The sequence below is a fragment of the Myotis daubentonii genome, chromosome 2 (genome assembly GCF_963259705.1).
Source record: "Myotis daubentonii chromosome 2, mMyoDau2.1, whole genome shotgun sequence".
NCBI lineage: Eukaryota > Metazoa > Chordata > Mammalia > Chiroptera > Vespertilionidae > Myotis > Myotis daubentonii.
In genome coordinates this window covers 76,690,274-76,713,427 of record NC_081841.1, presented here as the reverse complement: position 1 = coordinate 76,713,427, position 23,154 = coordinate 76,690,274, and the positions used below count along the sequence as shown (strand labels likewise).

Below are 23,154 nucleotides of genomic sequence, written 5' to 3'. Positions count from 1 at the left end.
TATGCAAATTGTCCCCTTGACCTGGAGTTGACCAGGAGTTCAACTAGGGGGTGGGGCCAGTCGGCCAACCGTCCATGGCCCCTCCCCCTGGCCGGCCCTGCCCCCCATCACCCCAACCCCACCCCAGCCTTTAGTATTACCAGGTACAATAATCATAAAACTGGAAAGTATGAGCATTTCTCAAAATTAGCACCACTTTTGTGCTATTTATATGATCAGTTTCTTAAAACTCAATGTACTAAAAAAATCTAAGATATATGTGTCTCAGAATATATTTGTATATACATATATGTCATTTTGTATCTTCCCAGCCTCATGTCATCACGTGACCCATGCTTACCTTCGGAATGTAGGTGAGGCAATGTCAGGATACTTGGATCCTGGCTGCCTGAGCCCTTGTGTCCCACAGGCACTGGCAGAGGTGGGGCTGGATTTGGGGGAACCTGACAAAGAAACACTCTCTGAATCAGAGACGGCCACTTTCTCCTTTTCCTTGTCTGTCTGGTTGACAGTGACCGGGCTGGAGCGCCCTGACCCAATCTTAGTGGGCTCTCTCAGCTTGGAGGTGGTGGCACCCGCTGACTTGCTGCTGACGTTGGAGTCGATGCTGCTGGTGCTGGACCGGTGGCCGCCTCGGCCGGGGATGCCGCTGGCGCTGGACTTGGAGGGGCGGGGCAGGCTGCGGTACTGGAGCGACGCCTTGGAACTAGCATGCAACACCACGTCATCCTGGTTCTGGGAGCCGTCCAAACTGGTTTTCCTCCCGGCATTCGACTTCCCACCAATGGCAGCGGATTTGGGGATTTTACCCAGAGTGGCCGATCCACTGGTGATGGTGGCTCCGCTGCTCGTGATCACAGGGGATGACCCTACTCCGCTTGGCTTCTTAAACCCGAAAGATCCCGTGGCAGTGGACCTGGCAATGCCAGAGGGAGGCTTCTTCCCCTCATCCCCGCTGCTCTTCCCTGCATCTGAAGGAGACCTCTGCAGCGAGGATCCTTTCAGGGGAGCCTTCCCTTTCTCAGAAGCTTTGGTGTCGTCGGTTTTCCCTAGTTAATGAGAAAGACACACATTTACTGGCCTGCACGTTGTGATTTCATAATGATATTTCTTCCAAGAATCTGTCAAAGGTGAATACATCTTTACATGACTTCAGTTCCTAGATATATATACTTTTTAGGTCTAAATAGGAATACACTCTAATATATCGAGTAAAAAAGCTGCAAAAACAGGGCTATTAGACAAATGTGGTGAGAGATCAGGAAAATCATTGAAAACACATAATTATGCTATTTATTATTGCTGTATATCTTGCAACTCTTCCTTTATAAGGATAGCACTTCACCCAATAAAGTTAAGTACGAGAAAAAGAGTTCATTTGAATATCTGTGAGATGATTACATTTGGAGTGCCCTGGTACATCAGTACTTCAGGTGGCACTATTTAAAATTAGGCACCATTTAAAAAGTAGGGAGAGAGTCTTAGGGGAAAAGAAAAAGGATGCTACAGTTTCGAAGAATTCTTTCATAAAGTTTAATTCATAAATGATGTTCCAAATATCCAGCATTCTAACCCATTAGATTAAAGTGGTTGATCTTGCCTCTCAGAGTTGGTAGTGAAACTTTGAGGCATTAACATAACTATTCCAAACTTTCACAAGGCAGTCAGAATGAAAGCAATCTTCTTTTAAAAAAAATTAGACAGCCTTATTTTACTACCACATGATGAGAAATGGCTGTGGCAAAATAAAGATACTCAATAACTCCAAATTATGACAGTGATTTCTAGAGAATGCTTAGATTATTATAGATATGTGGAAGAATCCCATATAATAAAAGCCTAATATACTAAGTGTCCTATTGTCCAGTCATCTATTTAACCAATTAAAGCATAATATGCTAATGATATGCTAAGGATGCTCAACCACTCACTATGACATGCACTGACCACCAGGGGACAGATACTCCAACCAGTAGGTTAGTTTGCTGCTGGCCTCCAGCTGATCAGGACTGAGCAAGATGGGCGGGACACACCCTGGAGCCCTCCCGCAGACCTTCCCTGGCTGGCCAACCTCCGGCATCCTTCCCTGTGCCTGATCGTGCACCAGTGGGGTCCCTCTGCCTGGCCTGCACCCTCTCGCAATCTGGGACCCCTCAGGGGATGTCGGAGAGCCAGTTTTGGCCTGATCCCACAGGCCAGGCCAAGGGACCCCACTGGTGCACAAATTCATGCACTGGGCCTCTAGTGATTTAATAAAAAGAAAGCTATTATTAAAGAGAATGAAGATCAAATGGAAACAATACATTGAAACACTTTTGCAGAGCAGCTGCCCATTGACAAGCCTACCAGGGGTCTTGAGAGCACTTGTTCCAGCTTTTTGCCTGGACGATGCCCCTCCCTGGGCAGACATGCCTCTTCTCCAGGAACCTGTCTGGGAAACAGCCAGGGAGGCTTTCTGCCCTGCCTTCTCAGGGTCTTCAGGAAGTCCCGAGGAAGCGCCCTTCCACTTGCCGCCACCATCCCCGTGGCTGTCGAAGTCCTCTTCTGCTTTTTTCAGCTCCTCAGTGCCATCCCACGTCTCATCCGTGGTGGGACGTTTCTCTGAATCTGTCTTCAGCTATGAAGAAAATATTACAGAAAAACTTTGTGAAGAAAAATCTATAAAGTGTGAATCAGGCACTGAAATTTATATTCTGTTAACTGGTTAAAAAGCAAACAAACACTGATTTATATTTCAAAAGAATTCCAAAACTTTCTCATTTTTTTCTATGTCTTCATTTACATTTCACAAATTTTAGCCACATAATTCTCACTTGTGCATATTAGAGAATGTCAGCATAAATATATGTGCAGAAAACCCTAATTAAACACTCTAGAGAAGAGGTAATTTTTTCTATGTCAAACCTAATAAGAAAAAGTAAGACAAGATCAAACTTAATTATCTAATATCTATTCTTGATTTACCATCCTCAAGAGATCCAGTAACTTATTTCAGAGATAAATATAATATTAATCAACAACTATTCAAATTTAGAGTATTAAAATATTTTTAGATTTAAAAAGAATATATCCATATTATTAAGAGAGATATGGCAACATACATCTTTCTGGGTTAGATTTTAACCAATAGAAAAAAATATATACATACAAGCTGCTTCAGTTTATGCAATTAGTTCAGATTAAGAGATTATGCTACACTTAGTTCTGATATGTAATAATTTGGGGTAAAATCTGGCAAAAGCACTGGAAAAAGAAAGCAGGTGATTCTCACCTGTGTGTTCTTCCTGGAAGGGAGAGTGATGTTGGAATAAGAGCTGACTGAGGACGCTGTGTTCAAGTCATCGGTGCTGATGTTATCGAGGGTGTCGCTGAGGCCACTGCTCACCGAACTGCTGTCATCCCAGCTAAAGGCAAGACATGCAGCAGCAGTGAACTCCACACGGGTTGCAAAATGCTAGTCACCTCATTTCCATGTGACCCTAATCGTGCTTTCAGAAGACAATCCTTTCTTTTAATCTTATGATGAAAGTTATTCACTGTCCATTTTTAGAAAATAATATTAATAAGAATTGAGTGCAGACCTGAGAATAACTTATCTGGTATTTGCAAAGAATTAGTGTCTAGAGCAGATTCGGGTTCTGGGGGGGAATATATATATAGACTGAATGGAAACCCTGATACAAACATTACATAGTATCAGGAAAGAATAACATTACCTATGCCTCCCCCTTCACCCCCTCTGGAAACAGTCATCAGGGGTCACATAGCACCTAAGAATTCACCCTTTATTCTAAATATAAAGAAAACAAAACAAAACTGTGCTCAGAAACCATAAAGTCATCCTTCACTCTTTGTCCTACCTTAGTAACTATTTCCAATCATTCACCAAATCTTGAACACTGAGATTCATTCTATCATAGCATCCCTCTTGTCATACCTCACAGTATCTGGCCAGTACAATCTGGCCTTCTTGACTTTGGTCTTTCTTAATACAACTTCACCAGCTAAAGTTGGGCCAATGGTCAAAAGTTCACATCTGGCCATGCCACTCTCCTCCTTAACACTCTTGAAAGAGTTCTCTTTCCCAAAGCAGTAGATTCTCAAGTGGAATGTACCAGCCCCATGCGACACACGAGAAATCCATTGAGGCATAAAAAAAAAAAATCCTGAAATTCTGAATATATTTGGTTTTGATCCAAAGAAGAATGCGTAAAATGGGCTAACATGGGCTAACATGGGCACTGTCACCTAGTCAATGTGTCATACGATGCAGAAGTAAGGATTAAGCAGGGTCACCTGAAGGAGAATGGGGCTCCTGAGTGCAAAGGGGGAGAGCACAGTCCTATCGTTTACTGGTTGGTTCTTAGTCTGCTGCGATGCAGTGCTGCTGCTTACCTGTGCTCCATTCAATGAACTCATGCACCCTGGATACAGATATCAGATAGAGGCAAAAGCTGAGTTTCACAAAATGGATAAGGGGCTTTTTAAAAGACCTCCTATAAGTAATCCACACGTTGAAGAAAATATCTATATGTGTGCTTTAGGAGTCGCATAAATTAAAAATAATAGTGATGCGTTGAAATAACATATGAAAACAACTAAAAATGGTATTGTCAAGAAGAAAATTTGAATGTATAGCAAATATTGTTAATATGATCCCTCCCTAGGTGTGTTTTGGGATTGAGATATTAGGTACTGATAGCATAAAGTATCATGATTACCAAAGGCATTTATAAATTAGATTATTATCAATAACAACTGTATTTTTCATAAGAACAAAGAGGTATTTTGTATTACTGTAGTAAATATCTGTCATTTGTGGCTGTTCAAATCTTTTGAATACTCTCACTCTACCTCATTTTGATAATTTCCTACATTATGAGTCTTACCTTCCCAAGGTAGACTACAAAAACACTCACATTTCTATTTCGCCTGGTAGACAGTACAGCATGTAACACAGTGCTTGTCTATCATATGTACCCACAGAGTCACAAATGTGGAAAACAGTCTTCTGGGAAACATAGCAGCAGAGTTGCTCAGTTCTCCATCGGCAGTGGCTGATATCTGGCTAAGTGTCAGTAGTACCCACTGGAGAAAGTGGTGATGCCCTGTGGCTATGGTTGGTTAAGAGCCTGCAAAGATCCTGGTTCTCCAATCAGACCAAAAATCCAGAGAGCCTTCCAATATCCTATAATTCCTTAAATTAGCCAGAGTAGATTCTGCAGTTTGCACATAAGAATCTCAATCAATACATTCATAATTCAAAATTTCTTATTTCTTATTTACAATATCCTTTATATTTTTCACTAGAGGCCCAGTGCACGAATTCGTGCATGGGTGGGGTCCCTCGGCCTTGCCAGTGATCAAGGCCCATTGGGGGTGTCTCGCCCAGCCCATATAGGGCCATGGAAGCAAGCCAGAGGGTAAGGGAGGGACTGCAAGAGGTTGGCTGGCTACCAGAGGTTGGCTGTGGGAGCACACTGACCACCAGGGGGCAGCTCCTGCATTGAGTGTCTTCCCCCTGGTGGTCAGTGCACATCATAGCAACCGGTTGACTGGTCCTTCGGTCACTTAGGCTTTTATATACACTGAGTGGCCAGATTATTATGACCACCTGACATTTGTAGGCAAATTATCTATAATTTCATGCTAAAGTTGCTAGAGAGCCAGACCATTATAAATAGGGAAGCAGGTTGTTTACCATGAGAGTAGAAGTGATTTTTTTTCCCCCTGAAGGTATGGGTAAACAATGTGATTTAACAGTCTTTGAACATGGGATGATTGTTGGCGCTTGGAGCCATGGAGCTAGTATCAGCAAAACAGCTGAATTCATTAAATGTTCAAGAGCCACTTTTGTTAAAGTGTTTAAAGACTGGACTGTCAGCCCAAAATCTGGGTCTGAACATGCGAATAGTGGCCATCAGCGACTAGTCAATGTTAGGGCATAATGGAGAGTGGCAACACTGGTACAAGACAATGGAAGGGCAACAGTGCATCAAATTACTGCAGATCTTAATCAGGGATCCTCTCAAATGATCTTTGAATGCACTGTTTGCCATACACTGCATTGTATGAGATATGGAAGCCAAAGGCCTGTTCGAACACCTTTGCTGTCTGCAGTTACCAAGATAAAACGTCTCCAATTCGCACAGGAATACAAGCATTGGACAATCAAGCATTGGAAAAAAGTCATGTGGTCCAATGAATCACATTTGCAGTTGCATCATGCAGATGGCAGAGTGAGAACTGGGCAGAAACAGCATGAAAGCATGCACCCCACATACGTGAGTATAGCCCTTCAAGCTGGTGGGGGAAGTGTTATGGTTTGGGGCATGTTTTCCTGGCATGATTTGGACCCTTTAATTCGTGTGGAACAATGTCTGAATAGCACAACATACCTAAGTATCATTGCTGATTAAGTTCATCCTATCATGTTGATGGCGTATCCCAACAGAGATGGCTTCTTCTAACAAGACAATGCGCCATGCCACAGTGCTCATATTGTGCAGGAGTGGTTTCAAGAACATGAGGGAGACTTTACCTTGCTTAGGTGGCCCCCACAATCACCAGATCTTAATCCAATTGAGCATTTGTGGGATAAAGTTAAAAGAGCCATCAGGCAGCTAGTTCCACAACCATCAAATCTCACAGAACTGGACAGTGCTATTCATTAGGCATGGTGTCCGATTCCTCACATCACCTTTCAACATCTCGTGGAGTCAATGACAAGAAGAATCACCACAGTATTGAAGGCAAACGGTGGCCCAACGAAGTGCTGATGGGGTGGTCATAATAATTTGGCTACTCAGAGAGGCCCAGTGCATGAAAATTCATGTACTGGAGAGAGTTCCCTCAGTCTGGCCTGCCCCCTCTCACAGTCTGGGAGCCCTCAGGGGATGTCCTACTGACGGCTTAGGCCCGCTACCCCTGGGAGGAGTGGGTGTAAGCTGCAGTCTGGCCTCCTTCCGCAGGAGGCGACCAGGCTGATCAGGTGAAGGTACCACCCCCATCACTCCGCTGCTGCTGCCACTGCTGGCTGCAGCGGCTGCGAGGCCTGATCCCTGGGCCTCGCAGCCACCGGGTCTCACAGCTGCCTAAGCCCCGGGCCTCGCAGCCGCTGAGGTTCACAGCTGCCTGAACCCACAGCTGCCTGATCCCTAGCCTTGTAGCCGCTGTGGCTTTGTCCAGTTGGACGTCTGCCCTAATTAGCATATTACGCTTTTATTAGTATAAATACCTGTATATGTTATTTATAAACTATATTCTCACAGTAATTCATACATATAAGTTATACGAATATAAATATACACATTTTAATAATCACTAGTTTAAAGCACAGTTCAGGCTCCTTAAAAAGACATCAAGGTTATTCCTTATGTGGCTCTAGGTCACATCTTCAGTGTCAACATTTTGCATGCCCTGCCTCACTTTCTGAACTTTAACTTAGAACTGCATTCAGTTCCCATCACCATTATGTTATTTCCAACCTCTGCTATTGCTCCAGCTACCCCTTGCCTATCTGACCAAGTGATCCTTACCTTTATAAGACCTCTTCCAGTAAGCCTCTTTGCTCTCTGCTGTCAGGATGGATTAGTTAGCTCTCCTCTGCCCTGCCATAATACCATGTACAGTCTTATAGGACTGGATTTGACACATTGTTTAATAAATCAATAAAACAGGTTTAAATGGGCCATTAGCCTCTGATATTTGTAAGCATAGAGAATGCATAATTTTTCTTTGAATTTCTATTATTTAAGCCAATGACTAACACCTAAATGTTGAGTAGTCTTCTGTTTCATGGAGATTAAAAGAAAAGCAATTATGGAGGTAATATCTCACACTTTAAGTGAATTTTAAAGGAATGCCTAGCACACAATATATTCTGCATTCAAATAATAAAATTAAACAAAAAGGTAAAATTTATAATGAGTATTTTTAAAGTGATTATTTGTCTGGTAAGGAGATAGACATCAATATTTCTAATAATAGCTTCTATCAATTTAAATCCTAGCATCAGTGGCTATAAAGTTAAATTTAACAATTCTTACTGGAATCACAACCACCACATATGTCCTGCTTTAAAACCACTGAAGTTTCATGTGAACACAGTACCTTTGTGGTTAAGATGATATAAATAGAGGTGCTTAGCTGGTATATTCACTTAAACTTGCTATTCTGAATTTTCTATCTCACAGGGTTGTGTGGGAAGCAAATATATCACTTATGTGGGCATTTTATAATACCTTTCATTTTTCCATCTTCTCAATCTACTATACCTCTAATTCTATAATCTCATTTTTGGACCACCATCTTCTTTCTATACTTTGAGTACTCATTCTTAATTGTCATATATATTTATAGATACTTTCTATTATCTATTGTTAAGTCTTCTTGTGTATTTTACTCCACTGAGCTTTGTATCAAATGGTCCAGTACCCAAATATACTAGAGGAAAAGGATCGCTAAAATGATAGTCTAACTAGTACTATATTGTAGTTCTTGCCACCATATAGTTTTCCATATCTGTCCTGATTTCATAGTAATTAAATATATGTTTTCTTCTTTCTCATTTTGAAGAATAACAAAAAGTCAACTAATTATAATGACTAATATAATAATATTTTATTATAATATTATATATTATGTTATTATAATATAGTATTTTTATATATTTTATGATCTATAAAAACTATAATGACTGAATGCATATAGGTTCAAGTTATCTAACTTCAGGTGATTTCTCAGGGCTCCTTAGAAATTTTGTTTTATCCAAAAGTAATTTTTTTTCAAATTCCAAAGGCATAGTGTTATTTCTCTCTTTTCCTCTGGATTCTAAGATCTTTCTCCAAATACTTTACTGAAATTATTTTCACAATGGTCAATGACATCCATGAATTGAATGCTTATTATGTGTTCTACTCTTATAATATTACTAGAGGCCTGGTGCACAAAATTTGCACACGGGGTGGGGGGTGTCCCTCAGCCCGGCCTGCACCCTGTACAATCTGGGAATCCCTCTCACAATCCGGGACCATTAGCTCCTAACTGCTCACCTGTTTACCAGCCTGATCACCCCAACCGCCTCTGCCTGCCGGCCTGATCACCCCCTAACCGCTACCCTGCCAGTCTGATCGCCTCAACTGCCCTCCCCTGCCAGCCTGATCGCCCCCAAATGCCATCCCCTGCCAGTCTGATAGCCCCCTGTTTGCTCCCCTGCACTGGCCTGAACTTACCCCTAACTGCTTGCTCCCCTGCTGGCCTGATTGCCCCTAACTGCTTGCTCCCCTGCTGGCCTGATTGCCCCTAAGCGCCTCTGCCTCAGCCCCCACCACCGTGGCTTTGTCCGGAAGGAAGTCGGACATCCTGAAGAAGTTCAGTCGGCCTGGTCTAAGTAGCATATTACCCTTTTATTAGTATAGATCTAATCCTCCAACAAATCTATGAGATAGGCATTAGAATGGAAGAGGTTCAGCTAGGTCAGTGGTCGGCAAACTCATCAGTCAACAGAGCCAAATATCAACAGTACAACGATTGAAATTTCTTTTGAGAGCTAAATTTTTTAAACTTAAACTATATAGGTAGGTACGTTGTTATTAACTTAATTAGGGTACTCCTAAGGCTTAGGAAGAGCCACACTCAAGGGGCCAAAGAGCCGCATGTGGCTCGCGAGCCTCAGTTTGCCGACCACGGAGCTAGGTTAAATGACATGCTCAGGATCCCATGATGGAGCTGAAATGTGCATCCAGGAATTATGTTGCAGAGCTTGCTTAGTACCATGCTCCCCTGCCTGCCAGCTTCTCACCCCTTCTCTCTCTCTTTTTTTTAAAAAATATATTTTATTGATTTTTTACAGAGAGGAAGGGAGAGAGATAGAGAGTTAGAAACATCAATGAGAGAGAAACATCGATCAGCTGCCTCCTGCACACCTCCTACTGGGGATGTGCCCGCAACCCAGGTACATGCCCTTTGACCGGAATCGAACCTGGGACCTTTCAGTCTGCAGGCCGACGCTCTATCCACTGAGCCAAACCGGTTTCGGCCCCTTCTCTCTTAAAATATATCAATGCAGAGCCTAGAAGGCTCCCTGCAAACTTCCCTGGAGTCCTCAGAATCCTCTTCATTGGGATTCCTCTGAATTCCCCAATATTCAGAACTTAATTTTAATTCACTTTACACATTCTTTCTCGGAAATTTCCTAGTCTTCCACAACTTTGATATCACTCCCATGACCATGACACTCATTCACATCTCTAAGCCAGACTTCTCTCCTGACTACAGGGTCAACATTTCTACTAGAAGTTTCTCAAGGATGTCCTGTCAACATCTCAAATTCACTCTGCCTAGATTACATAATTTCTCATTAAAAATTATTTTCCCTCTTCTTTATTTACATTTCTTGTTAATTCTTCTGCCAGGCAATATTAGTGTTATTACCTTTCTTTACTTGCTTAGCTCCATTATTAAGTTTTTCCTAATCCTTGCAAATCTATCTCAGCTATAGGTAACATAGCCATCTTGACTGCTCTTGCTTGTCTCTCCTTCCAAAAAAAAAAAAATTCTATTTAGGAAGTATATTCTTTTATTCATTAAGTGATGAATAAATTATACTTCTTCTCCTTAAAGAACTCAGTGTTTACTGTGGAGCACAAAAATTTAAACAAATTATTTTAATATAAAGGCACTGTAGTAGAGGTGAATGTTAAGTGTATGGCAGGGCAGAGCTACCATAACTTATTTTAAAAGTTAAAGAATTTCTTCATGATAGGGACAGGGTAGAGCGACCAGATAAAGTCTATGTTAATCACTATATTGTAGCATATACACCTGCTATAACAATTTGTGTGTTTACTTTTCTATCTCTGTTGGTCATATTCTGAATTACCTGAAGTCAGGGACAGTGTTTTATTTATCTTTACAATCCTAGAATATAACATGGTGTCTACTATTGAATAGATGACTAGTAGATGTTTGTTAAATGAATGAAAGTTTTACTTTTGAAAATGCTGCTTATAGCCAGTAATGTCTACAAATTGGATTGTATCCAATAAATGTAGACTTTGAGAAAAAAAAATTGTTCAACATATTTCTTTGCTAAGTAATCCTAAAGGAGAAAATTTTGATTGATAACAACATTATTTTCCTAATCTGAAAGTTTTTTGATTTGACATTCATCTTTCATTTTTCAGATACCACAATTCTTCCTAGCCAGGATACAATTAATTAATTAATCTTATTTATTATGGCACATTTAATTAAGTTGAAAAACCTCATAGAACATAGGTTTTTACTGAAGAAGAAAAAATTTACTCATATAAATAGCTCTGAGTAGTAGGTCTCATACCTCATCAATATCTTTTTCCATCCTTTCATTTTTAACTACATTAAGATGTGCTAAGAATTTTTTTTTTTTAAACCAACAGCTACAAAAAAACCACTGGTCTTGATTCAGGGACTAAGGAATTCTTGACTATCTATATAAATAAAGAGCCAGGGGCTGTCACATCTGAAACAACCAAATGGACGACCGAACAGGCTGAGTGGGGCAACAAGGCTGGCAGAGGGGTTATTGAGGGATGACCAAACGACTGCACACCAGGCTGCGTGGGGCGACCAGGCCGGCGGGGGGGGGGGGGTTCTGTGAGAAACGGCCAAACAACTGAGCAGCAGGCTGCATGGGGCGACCATGTCAGCAGAGGGGAGCAGTAAGGGACGACCAGGCTGGTGGGAGGGCAGTTGGCAGCAACCAGGCCAGCAGGGGGGACAGTTGGGAGAGACCTGGCCAGCAGGGGGGGCAGTTGGAGGTGACCAGGCTGGCAGGGGGGGGGATTGTGGGGTGACCAGGCTGGCATGGGGAGCTGTTGGGGGCAACCAGGCCAGCAGAGAGGGAGATTTGGGGGCAACCAGGATGGCAGGGGGGACAGTAAGGGGCAACTATGATGGTGGGGGGGCAGTTAGGGGCAACGAGGCCAGCAGGGGGGCAGTTGGGGATGACCAGGTTGGCAAGCAGGGGCAGTTGGGGGTGACCAGGCCAGCAGGGAGGGCAATTAAGGGTGATCAGGTCGGCAGGTAGAGGCAGTTAAGGGTGATCAGGCTGGCAGGGGGGCCAGTTAGGGGCAATCAGGCAGGCAGGCAAGTGAGAAGTTAGGTGTCAGTGGCCCTTGATTGTGAGAGGGATGTCCCAGATTGGAGAGAATGCAGGCTGGGCTGAGGGGAATCCCCCCTCCCCTGTGCATGATTTTTGTGCACCAGGCCTCTAGTATGCCTTATAAAAGGGCTCTTTTTTCTCCTCCAAATTACAGATCTATAACTCTGATAAATTTTTCTCAACAATATAGGCCAGTTCAATAAATTACAAGTCTGAGCGTCTTGTATTTACTCTTTGAGTTGTTTCCCATTTGAAAAACTGTGAATAAATCTGTTAAGAACATTCACATACATTCCATTTATGTGACATTTTAGAAAAGGCAAAACTATAAATACATCGGACAGATCAGTAAGTGCTAGTGGTTAGGAGTGTTGAATATTTGTGATGGCTGTTACTTAACTTGATATGTATGTCAAAATTCAGATTTGTAGAAAATTAAAAAGAAACTATGCAAAATTTTTTAAAAATTCACTTGTTGGCAAATTATAATTTGGGTCTACATTAGATGACTAATAATTCTAAGAAGAATAGTAAAAAAAGGCATACCTTTTACTATTTATATTTTTAATGTTCAATAATTCAGTGGGGCCAGGGATCTATTTTATTTATCTGGTAGGGCATTTGTAGCTTTGACCCTCATGCATACTTAGAAGCAGATCTGCCTGAAAATAAATGTTTTATATATTCAACTTTTTTTTTCCCTTCCTTCCTTCCTTCCTTCCTTCCTTCCTTCCTTCCTTCCTTCCTTCCTTCCTTCCTTTTATGAAGAATCCAGAAATATTAACTAAATAATTGTTTGAATAATTTTGCATATTTAAAACTAATTCCAGAGGAAAATGCTAGTCCTGTTTGTAGGTAATTTTTAAACACATTCCTACATTTTGGTGTAGCAGTACTTCATATAACAGGTATTAATCAACAATCGGCTGCCTCCTGCATGCCCCCTACTAGGGAGCAAGCCTGCAACCCTGGCATGTGCCCTGACCAGAAATTGAACCAGCAATCTTGCAACCTTTTGCAGCCTCCTCTTGCACAGAGAAGCCCCAACAAACTGAGCCACACCAGCCAGGGATAATCAACCTCTTTGATAGTTCATATTGCCAGGTCAACTGTCCTACTTAAACATGCACATGTAAAACACAGAGATTTTCTTTCAATAAATAATTCCTATAACTCATACATTATGCCTGATTTCTATAAAAACACCTTCTTAGTCCTACCTTTTAACAATATACGTTCTTGTTAGCTTGTTGTATTAAAAGTTGGAGAAAGAGTCATATAAACAATGTTTGCGTATCTTTTTGAGTGCTTTGATTACATATTGCATGGTTATTTATAAAACCATAATTATGTACATTGTAAGATATGTCAGTATCTGAGTGTCCTTCGGCCAGTGCTGTTGGAACACTGTGGAACAAGCTCTTTGTGTATGCCAGCAGTGGTCCAGCAGGATGATGTTCCCCCTCCAGCATCTCATCCCTCATTCATTATGATCCTTGATATACACACGCAATTCTTAATGCTGGCAGTAACCACCTAGCCAGACTCGATATCACCAACCATACTTTAGATTCCTGGATGCCACCCCTACTTATGCCTCAGTCCTCTAGACATTACTTTGATTTATTGGACAGGTTTTGAACCTAACCTCTTCCTCCACCACACCCTCACTCTGAGTTCTAAATTAAAACTCAGATATCCTTGGTTCCATATTTAAGAACTTCAGAACAGAAAAAAAATTAAAAATGTTAAGAAAATTCAACATTTTAAATATGTGATTTAAATGCAAATTCTGGAATGAAGTATGCCATCCTATATAATAAAAGCCTAATATGAAAATTGTCCCCTCAGGTGGTCGTTCAACCAGGAGTTTGACCAGGAGACCTGGAGTTCGACCACAGATGGGAGCAGTGGTGGCGGCAGGGGGTGGGGCCACTGCCCGGCTCCCAGGCACTGAGGGAGCCAGGCGGGGGGACCGGCCCTGGTTGATCACCCCACAGGTGGAAAGGTGGAGCAGATGAGGGGGGCAGTGCCAGGCCAAGGCAGGGTGCCAGGTGGGGCTGCTCAGCTGTGAGGCTGGGTGCGTGAGCTGGGGTCTGATCCCCACCGGCCACCCCGAGGAACCCACCCATGCATGAATTCGTGCTCTGGGTCTCTAGTTGATAAATGACATACATAATGGTAGATAATGTAACTGCTTGAGACCTGTGGACATTCAACAAATATACAGAATGTTATGCTAGATGTATTAAGGCACTGTCAGACACTTCGATAAGTGGAGATGGCCATTTATTCCACAAATATCCTATATGATAAAGAGGTAATATGCAAATTGACCATCACACCCTTGCACAAGATGGAGGCCCCCATGTGGTCAAAGATGGGCACCACAAGATGGCCGGCAGGGGAGGGTAGTTGTGGGTGATCAGGCCAGCAGGGGAGGGCAGTTGGGGGGACCAGTACAGCAGGGGAGGGCAGTTAGGAGTGACCAGGCTGGCAAGGGAGGGCAGTTGGGGGTTATCGGGCTGGCAGGGGAGGGCAGTTGGGGGCAACCAGGCCAGCAGGGGAGGGCAGTTGGGGGTAACCAGGCTGGCAGGGGAGGGCAGTTGGGGGTGATCGGGCCGGCAGGGGAGCAGTTAGGTGTCAATCAGGCTGGCAGGGGATTGGCTAAGGGGTTATCTGGCTGGCAGGCAGAAGTGGTTAGGGGCAATCAGGCAGGCAGGCAGGCAGCTGAGCGGTTTGGAGCCAGCAGTCCCGGATTGTGAGAGAGATGTCCGACTGCCAGTTTAGGCCCGGTCCCATAGGACATCCCCCAAAGGGTCCCAGATTGGAGAGGGTGCAGGCTGGGCTGAAGGACACATCCCTCCCCAGTGCACAAACTTCGTGCACTGGGCCTCTAGTCTTTTATAAAATGGGTTTGTGGGTTTTTTTTTAAAGATATAGGTGAGGTAGCAGAAACAAAATATCTAGAGGCTGGAAGAAAAGAGGATATAAACTAAAATTTCATTGGCATGCCAATATCAAAATTCTCATGAGCTAGACACACCAAAAAAAGTAATCTATTTTCTTCCAACCTAAAAATTGACAAACATAATAACATATGATAAAGTATAAGTTCTAAGAATTTTACTAAATATTTTTAAGACTAATAATAATTATTTCATAAAAAGAGAAACTAAATAACCTTAGTGATACCTGAGATCATTTTGTAAAAACTTCTGGATAAGCTTTTAGTTTCTAAGGGAAGATAACATTTGCCTAACAAAATGTAGGTACCACTTAAAAATCCTACCACATTCCAGATAGCTTTACTCACCATTTCCATTGTTTATAGGAATTTAAATAATAAACATAAGAATATATTGATACTTATTAAGATACTAGAGGCCCGGTGCACGAAATTCATGCACGGAGGCAGGGGGGTCCCTCAGCCCGGCCTGCACCCTCTCCAATCTGGGACCTCTCAGGGGGTGTTCAACTGTCTCTAGCAATCCGGTACCACTGGCTCCTAGGGGCAATCAGGCCTGCCTGCCTGATAGCTCCTAACTGCCTCTGCCTCGCCCCACACCCGGGACCCAGAATTCCCCCCTCCGGCTGGTCGTAGGCACCTGGAACCTAGGCCAGCTTCGCCCAGGTTGGCTGCAGCAGCAGGGGACTGTGGGCAGACGGCTTCGCTCAGGCCGCAGCCACAGGCGCCCGGGCCTGGGGGCGGGCAGATTGTTCCTCTCCTGGGCCACAGGCACAGCCACTGGTGCCCAGGACAATGGGACGAGTGGCTTGTCCCTCTCCTGGGGCACAGCCTGCTCGTCCCCATTCCTCTCTCGTGAGCTCATTTGTGCCTGGCTGGCCCCCATTCCTCTCTCCCCAGTGTTGTGTGGCTGAGCCATTAAGGAATGACAGCGTGAGGGCATGATGTCTATTTACATATTAGCTCTTTATTATATAGGATTATTTATACACAATGACTTTGCAATAATAAAAATAATACTGTGAATCAACTGTCTAGGCTTTACACTTTGGTAACAATATTTTAAATCAATGATTTTTCTCCTCAAAACTAAATGAGCACAAAACCACTCAGTACCTTTTTTTTTTTTTTTTATGAGCAAACAGTTACACTACTTGTCAAGTTTGAGCATTGCAGCCTCTAAGTGTAAATTATATATTACTTTCAGGGTCATTGATAAAAGCAAGGTAGTATATTTCAACAAAGATTTATCCAGCATTTCCCTGGAAAAATATTCTATTACCAAGAAAAATAAACAAAGCATTAAGAGAGACTTTTGAATTTGAAGAATCTAAGTATATAAAATATCAATATGCTAAAAAATAACATTATTTTAAAAATATTTCTTTCACCTTATAAAATATATGTGGTTTTTATTGCAGTTAAAAAATTAATTTCCTTGTACTGTCAAAGATGTTTCTCCTGCCGTCATTATTTTCTTATATCAAGGGAAGATTAATGAGTTTACTGTATCACAGTTTAAGTGTATAACTCTTAATAAACTGTCAATTCATGCAAATATAAGGTTAAAGTCTTTCCATATCATTATTTTTAGTATACACAGAATGGTATATATTTATCCATGAAATATTTATAGAAACTACTATTAATATTCAGCAGGTTTGGGTTTAGAAGAATAATCAATAAACTCTATGAACTAACCTTTTCATTCACTTTTATTTCCGCCAGGGAACGAATAATAAAGATTTATAGTTATTCTATTGTGGCATCAGATAGGGTGAGATAAACAAAAAATAAAAAGCTCTTGTCCTTTATGAAAGAAAGCCCTAGGTAGATTGAATAAGTGTGATAAATAATGTTAGCTTGAAATTAATTTAGGCAGCTTTTTATGTTTTAATAATATCTGAGGCAGATAAGAAACATCTATTTTTGTTTTTATTTTATAGACAAAATCAAGAGATAAAATTATCTTATTAAAATTATTTTTTGCTGAAACAGTGCTTAGTGGTTTGCTAGTATATTCCAACTTCATTTTAATGATGCTACCATATGTTTGAAATATGTACAAGTTTATTTAAAAGTTTTCTATTAGTGATAAACTGAGAATGTACTTATGACACATGAAAGTTAACTCAAAGATTCATTAAGATCCACTTGGTGTCTTTTCATATCTCATATTGATTTAAAAACTAATACATGCTCATTGTTGAAAACGAGGCAGTCCAGAAACATAAAAGAAACAAAGTCAACCATCTGTAATCCCCCCCCAGAAGAAGCCACCATTAACATCTTAATGATTTCTGTCTAGTCATTCTCTGTTAATATTATACATACATATGAAAATTTACTTGGTTGATATCTTGCTGATTAAGATATTTGTACATTATTCATTCTTGATATTACATTGTAATGATTTATTGTCCTTAAAATTTTTTAACATAAATATAACATATGAACTATTATATATTTAACCTTTTCTGATTTAGGATATATGAAATATTTTATAATTTTTTACTATTATAAATAATACTGGATTTAATACATTTTTATATAAATATTTAGGTTACATTTATGATTATTTTTTAGGATAAATTCTAGAAAAATAATTAGTGATTCACAGGATCTAAACATTTGAGAGATTGCAGATGCTGCATAACAATTAAGAAACACATCATTGCATACTCCTGCCAGCCATAGGAGAGTGCCTATCATATAAAACCCTGGATGCTTTCAGGTAATGTTTTCTTTCAGTACATAAAAATTTGAAATGTAAAACAGTTGCTCATTGTAGTTTCAATTTACATTTATCAAATTATAAATAAGATTAAACTTACTCTAGATTTATTAGCTATTTTTATATCTATACTAGAAGCCTGGTACATGAATTCATGCATGGGTGGGGTTCCCAGGGGGGTGAAAGGGGCCAGGACACAATCAGCTCTTTGGGCGGGTGGTGGGATGCCCTTGCTGGCCCGGAATCAGGATCCATCCTGCTGACGTTCACACTGGTAGTCGGGAGCCACCTGGTGGCTGCTTTTATATCCTTTCTTCCTGTGGAGCATCTAGGGAGGGGAAGCAGCCAGGTGTCTGAGGCCAACTTCCAGGAGGCTGGCGGCGCTGTCGGGTTTGTGCCAGCAGCGCTGGTCCATCAGTGCCTGGCCCGTTCTCCGGAGATTGGACCTGTAGGACTACTGAGGGAGTGAGTGGCTGCCGTTATGCTGGTGGGCTGCTAGAATAGGTCGGTCAGCTGAGCAGCACTCCTGCTGTGGGAGTGCACTCCTGTGTTGAGCGTCTGCCCCCTGGTGGTCAGTGCATGTCATAGCGACTGGTCATTCTGGTCGTTTGGTCGTAATGGTTGCTTAGGCTTTTTATATATGTGGATAAATTGTCTCTGCCCTTTGAATATTTTACAAAAGAGTTTATATAATTTATCTGTATTAGATATTTACATCAAAATTGTTTCAACTATTTTCCTAACCTATTTCTTGACTTTTAATCTTTATTCATGATATTTTTATATATAGGGTTCAAAACTGTTTTAACCATTTCTATCAATCTTTGATCTTTATCCAGGAAATTTTAATATATAATTTGATCCCTCTTTTATATACCATTCTGTGTATATATTATTTAATATGTAATTTGATTTTTTCTTCTTTTACAGTTCATTGTTAAAGTCAGAAACATTTTTTTTCAAAGAACTAGTGAATTTCTTAGAGACAATTTACTGATAATATTTTTTAAAATTTATGGTACACTTATCAAATCTTAATAAGTGATATATCCTAATCTTAGTATTATTTAATGATTAGTATTAGTGTTTTTTAAATGATTATCAAATTTGTTCTACTGACTATCTATATACTAAAGGCCTGATGCATAGATTCATGCACTGGTGGGGTCCCCCTCAGCCTGGACTGCACCCCCTAGCAATCCAGAACCCATGGGGGGATGTCAGATAGCTGATTTTGGCCTGATCCCCTCAGGCCCAATCTAGACAGGAGGGAGCCTGATCCTGTGCGTTGAGCGTCTGTCCCCTGGTGGTCACTGTGCATCATAGCTACCAGTCTATTGGTTGTTCAGCTGCTTAGGTTTTTATATATATCCTATCTAATAAAGACGGAATATGCAAATTGACCATCACACCATCACAAAGATGACGGCACCCATAGCCACAAGATGGCAGCGCCCAGTCCCCTCAGCCCTGCCGGAGTCCCCCAGTCCTTTCAGCCCAGATAGGAGGCAGCAGGTGCACAGTGTGGCCAGACCCACCCTCAGACCCCCAGCCACTCAAGGCCGGCCTGAGGCGCAGCCCAGCTGCCCAGCTGCCCAGGGCTGGCCCGAGGTGCAGGCAAGCCTCAGATGTTGGCTGCCCAGCTTCCCAGGGCTGGCTCAAGGCACAGGCAAGCCTCGGATATTGGCTGCCCAGTCGCCCAGGGCCACCCAAGGCTCAGGTAACCAGGGCTGGCTGAGGCTTGCACTTCCTGCAGTTGCAGCAGCAGAGGTGTGATGGGCCAGCACCTTTCCCTGATGGCTGGGTCGCCTCCCACCCCTGAGGGCTCCTGGACTGTGAGCAGTCCAGGCTGAGGGACTCCCCCTCCAGTGCATGAATTTTCATGCACTGGGCCTTTAGTAGAGATATAAAAGCCTAAGTGACCATTTGACTGGTAGCTATGACACACACTGACCACCAGGGGTTTGTGAACCAGTGGGGTCCTTTGGCCTGGCCTGTGGGGATCGGACCAAAACCGGCTCTCTGACATCCCCCGAGGGGTCCCGGATTGCGAGAGGGTGAAGACAAGGTTGAGGGACCCCGCTGGTGCACAAATCCATGCACTGGGCCTCTAGTTTGTTAATATTTACAGAAATACCATGCTAGTCTATTATAGTGATGTTTAAAGGTTTTTTAAAAGGAAGACTACAATTTAAAAATATATATTTAATTAAGAATTCAAAACTTTTAAAAAACTTCTCAAAATTATAGGAGTTATTATTCTAAAAAAGTATTAACATACTTGGCTTTACTTACTAATTAGTACATGAAACATTTATTGAATGGTATCATTATGGCAGATACTGAGAATACAGAGATCAGTAATATATAGAGACACAACTTTTACTTTAATGTAGAAAATGTGTAACTCCTACTTTTGAGAAGTCACATATTATTTTGTTCCTATATGAACATTTAATTATAGGCATTTTACTTAATAAAAAGCAATCACAAGTATTACTTCTCAACTAACTTGTCTCCCCTCTCAAAAAACCATCTTTATCACTTGAAATATTTTTGACATTAGCTATTTCTTTCAGAAGAATAAAAGTACCAAATTACTATAATTTCAAGGTTCAGTGAAAAGAGGAACATTATATAAAAAAATAAAAGAGCTCAACACTTAGATAGACCTAACTGCAAACAAGGTTGAAACGAAATCTGTTCTCTGTTACCTTGCTTGAAATAGCATACATTAACGCAACAAGAACTCAATAAAATACTTTTTTTACATATATTTTTAATTGATTTCCAAGAGAGGAAGGGGGGGAAGAGTGAGATAGAAACATCAATGATGAGAGAGAATAATTGATCCACTGCCTCTTGTACGCCCCCTACTGGGGATTGAGCCTGCAACCCAGGCATGTACCCTGACCGGGAATCAAACCATGACCTCCTGGTTCGTGGGTTGATGCTCAACCACTGAACAACACTGAACAGGCAATATTTTTTATTTTTAAGAGAAAAATGTTAACAATGGAGAAATATTTTTTTAATATATTTTATTGATTTTTTACAGAGAGGAAGGGAGAGGAATAGAGAGTTAGAAACATCGATGAGAGAGAAACATCGATCAGCTGCCTCTTGCACACCCCCTCCTGGGGATGTGCCCGCAACCAAGGTACATGCCCTTGACCGGAATCGAACCCGGGACCCTTCAGTCTGCAGGCCGATGCTCTATCCACTGAGCCAAACCGGTTAGGGCGGAGAAATATTTTTATCAGAGATATAGAAAATATGTTATATAAAAAACACCCTGGATGCTTTCATTTTAAAACATTTGGAACATTGCCTTGGTAAAGAACATTTCTTAAAAAAGCCACTTCAGCAAGTGAGTATCTCTAGAAGGCAGTGAAAGTGCAGAATTAGAGAGATGCTTGCCAGGGAATTCACATCCCAACACTGAAGAACAGATGGCAGCAGTAACAATGAAAACTCGCAGCGGATCCTGTCTGGCACCCTTTCAAAATGATCATTTACATTTCCTACCACAAACAGCCAACTTCTCTCTCCTTGTATTGCATGCATGTGTATAGAAGAGAAGAAAAAAAATGCAAGAATGATTCTTGAATTATCTTACAGGGAAAGGATTAACCTGAAAAGCAAGAATAAGGTGAGGACACGACCCTGGCCATGTCTTAGTTTCTTGAGATTTCCCAGGCAGTCTCATTGCTTGTTTTGCCTAAACTATCTCCAGGTCTGAAATGTTGCCAGCTGTTCCCAGGCTACAGTCTTGCTTCCCACACCCTTGTCTCTGTTTCTGAGCCCTGCTTAGCAACTGCTATTTTATTTGTTTCTTCCAGATGAAGAATTTAGTCCATAGATTTTTGTTGCTAATGCTGGACCATAACCTGATTTATCTTGTGTCTCACCCAGCATAAAGTGAGGATTCAGAAAAAGTGGTACTTAAAAGATCAGTTAGCACTAGCCGGTTTGGCTCAGTGGATAGAGAGTTGGCCTGTGAACTGAAGGGTCCCAGGTTCGATTCTTGTCAAGGGCATGTACCTCAGTTGCAGGCTCCTCCCCGGCCCGGGCCCTGGTCAGGGCGCATGCAGGAGGCAACCAATCGATGTGTTTCACATCAATGTTTCTCTTTGTCTTTCCCTCTCCCTTCCACTCTCTCTAAAATAAAAAATAAATGCAAAAATATCCTCCACAGAAGATTAAAAATAATAATAATCATCATCTAGTGGTTAGTAAACAGGCAAAGTGGAGTCAGGGCACACGCAAAAAGAGAGTCAGGGCAGAATGGAAGCAAGCAAGAGAGGTCATTGAATCCTACCACTATCCAGAATTAGGGGATTTGCAGGAGTTTAAAAGTCTCAGAACATAAACAGGGGAAAAGATGTGATATCCAAGAAAGACTGTGATGAATGGGGCAGTCTTTCATCTCAAACAGAGAGCATTTACATCACTAGAGCAGAAATTGATTTCCCAGGATTTGGTGACAGCAAACAGAAGGGCCTGACAAAAAGAAGGATGTCAAGACGTGGAGAAAGACAACTCCTTTCTAGGTAGTTTGGGATGCAGGTTGTGATGTTATTCCTTTTCCTGTCAAGAGAGGAGTGCTAGGTTTTATTCTATAAGCCCGAGGGAAGTCAGACAATTGGTTGGAGCATATCCCATATGGTGCTGACTCATGGGATTCATCCTGAGAATCACGTCTTTTCTCCAAATAGTGAACATAGTCCTATCTTGTCTTACTTTCAAGCATGAGATATATTGCCCAGGCAAGGCAGCTTGGTTGGTAAGAGTGTCATCCCAATATGCCACGGTTACGGGTTTGATCCCAGGTCAGGGCACATGTACCAGAAGCAACTGATGGATGCATTCATTAGTGGAATAACAAATTGATGTTTTCCTCTCTCTCTCAAATCAATCAATAAATAAAAAGAATAAGATATATGGAATACTTTTCTTGGGCTTCTATGAGTTAAAATGTTAGATTCAGAAAATAAATTGTACTATTAGGGTTTATACCAAATCCACTCCATTTTCTATATTCCATATGGGATACTTCTAGAGCTGTCCATAGCCTATACAGCAAGCACCTTCATATAGCTCCATGCTCCCTGGGAGCAAGGCTTTGAAAACAGTGTGGTCTGGATTTCAGCCACACAGTCATTTAGCTGTGTGTACTTGAATAGTATAGAACCTGCACAATCATAGGTACCCATCCTGAGTACTCCCATGAAATAGCTGCCTAGGACAAAAACCTAGATTTCTCCATCTTGCTTGACCTCAATCTATATTAATTGGTCACCAAAC

At 41.5% G+C, this 23,154-nt stretch overlaps 1 protein-coding gene across 5 annotated transcripts in view; it reads right to left on the bottom strand.

Annotated features, from left to right (window-relative positions):
• The window catches only part of NAV3 (neuron navigator 3), an 860,737-nt gene that overhangs the window by 89,540 nt on the left and 748,043 nt on the right, over positions 1-23,154 (bottom strand). For all 5 annotated transcript variants that reach the window (XM_059683697.1, XM_059683694.1, XM_059683698.1 and 2 more), the window contains 3 exons: positions 3,272-3,404; positions 2,347-2,617; positions 341-1,049 (listed from right to left, as the gene is read on the bottom strand). In XM_059683697.1, the coding sequence (XP_059539680.1) occupies positions 341-1,049; positions 2,347-2,617; positions 3,272-3,404 (1,113 nt within the window). The remainder of the gene's footprint in view (positions 1-340; positions 1,050-2,346; positions 2,618-3,271; positions 3,405-23,154) is intronic.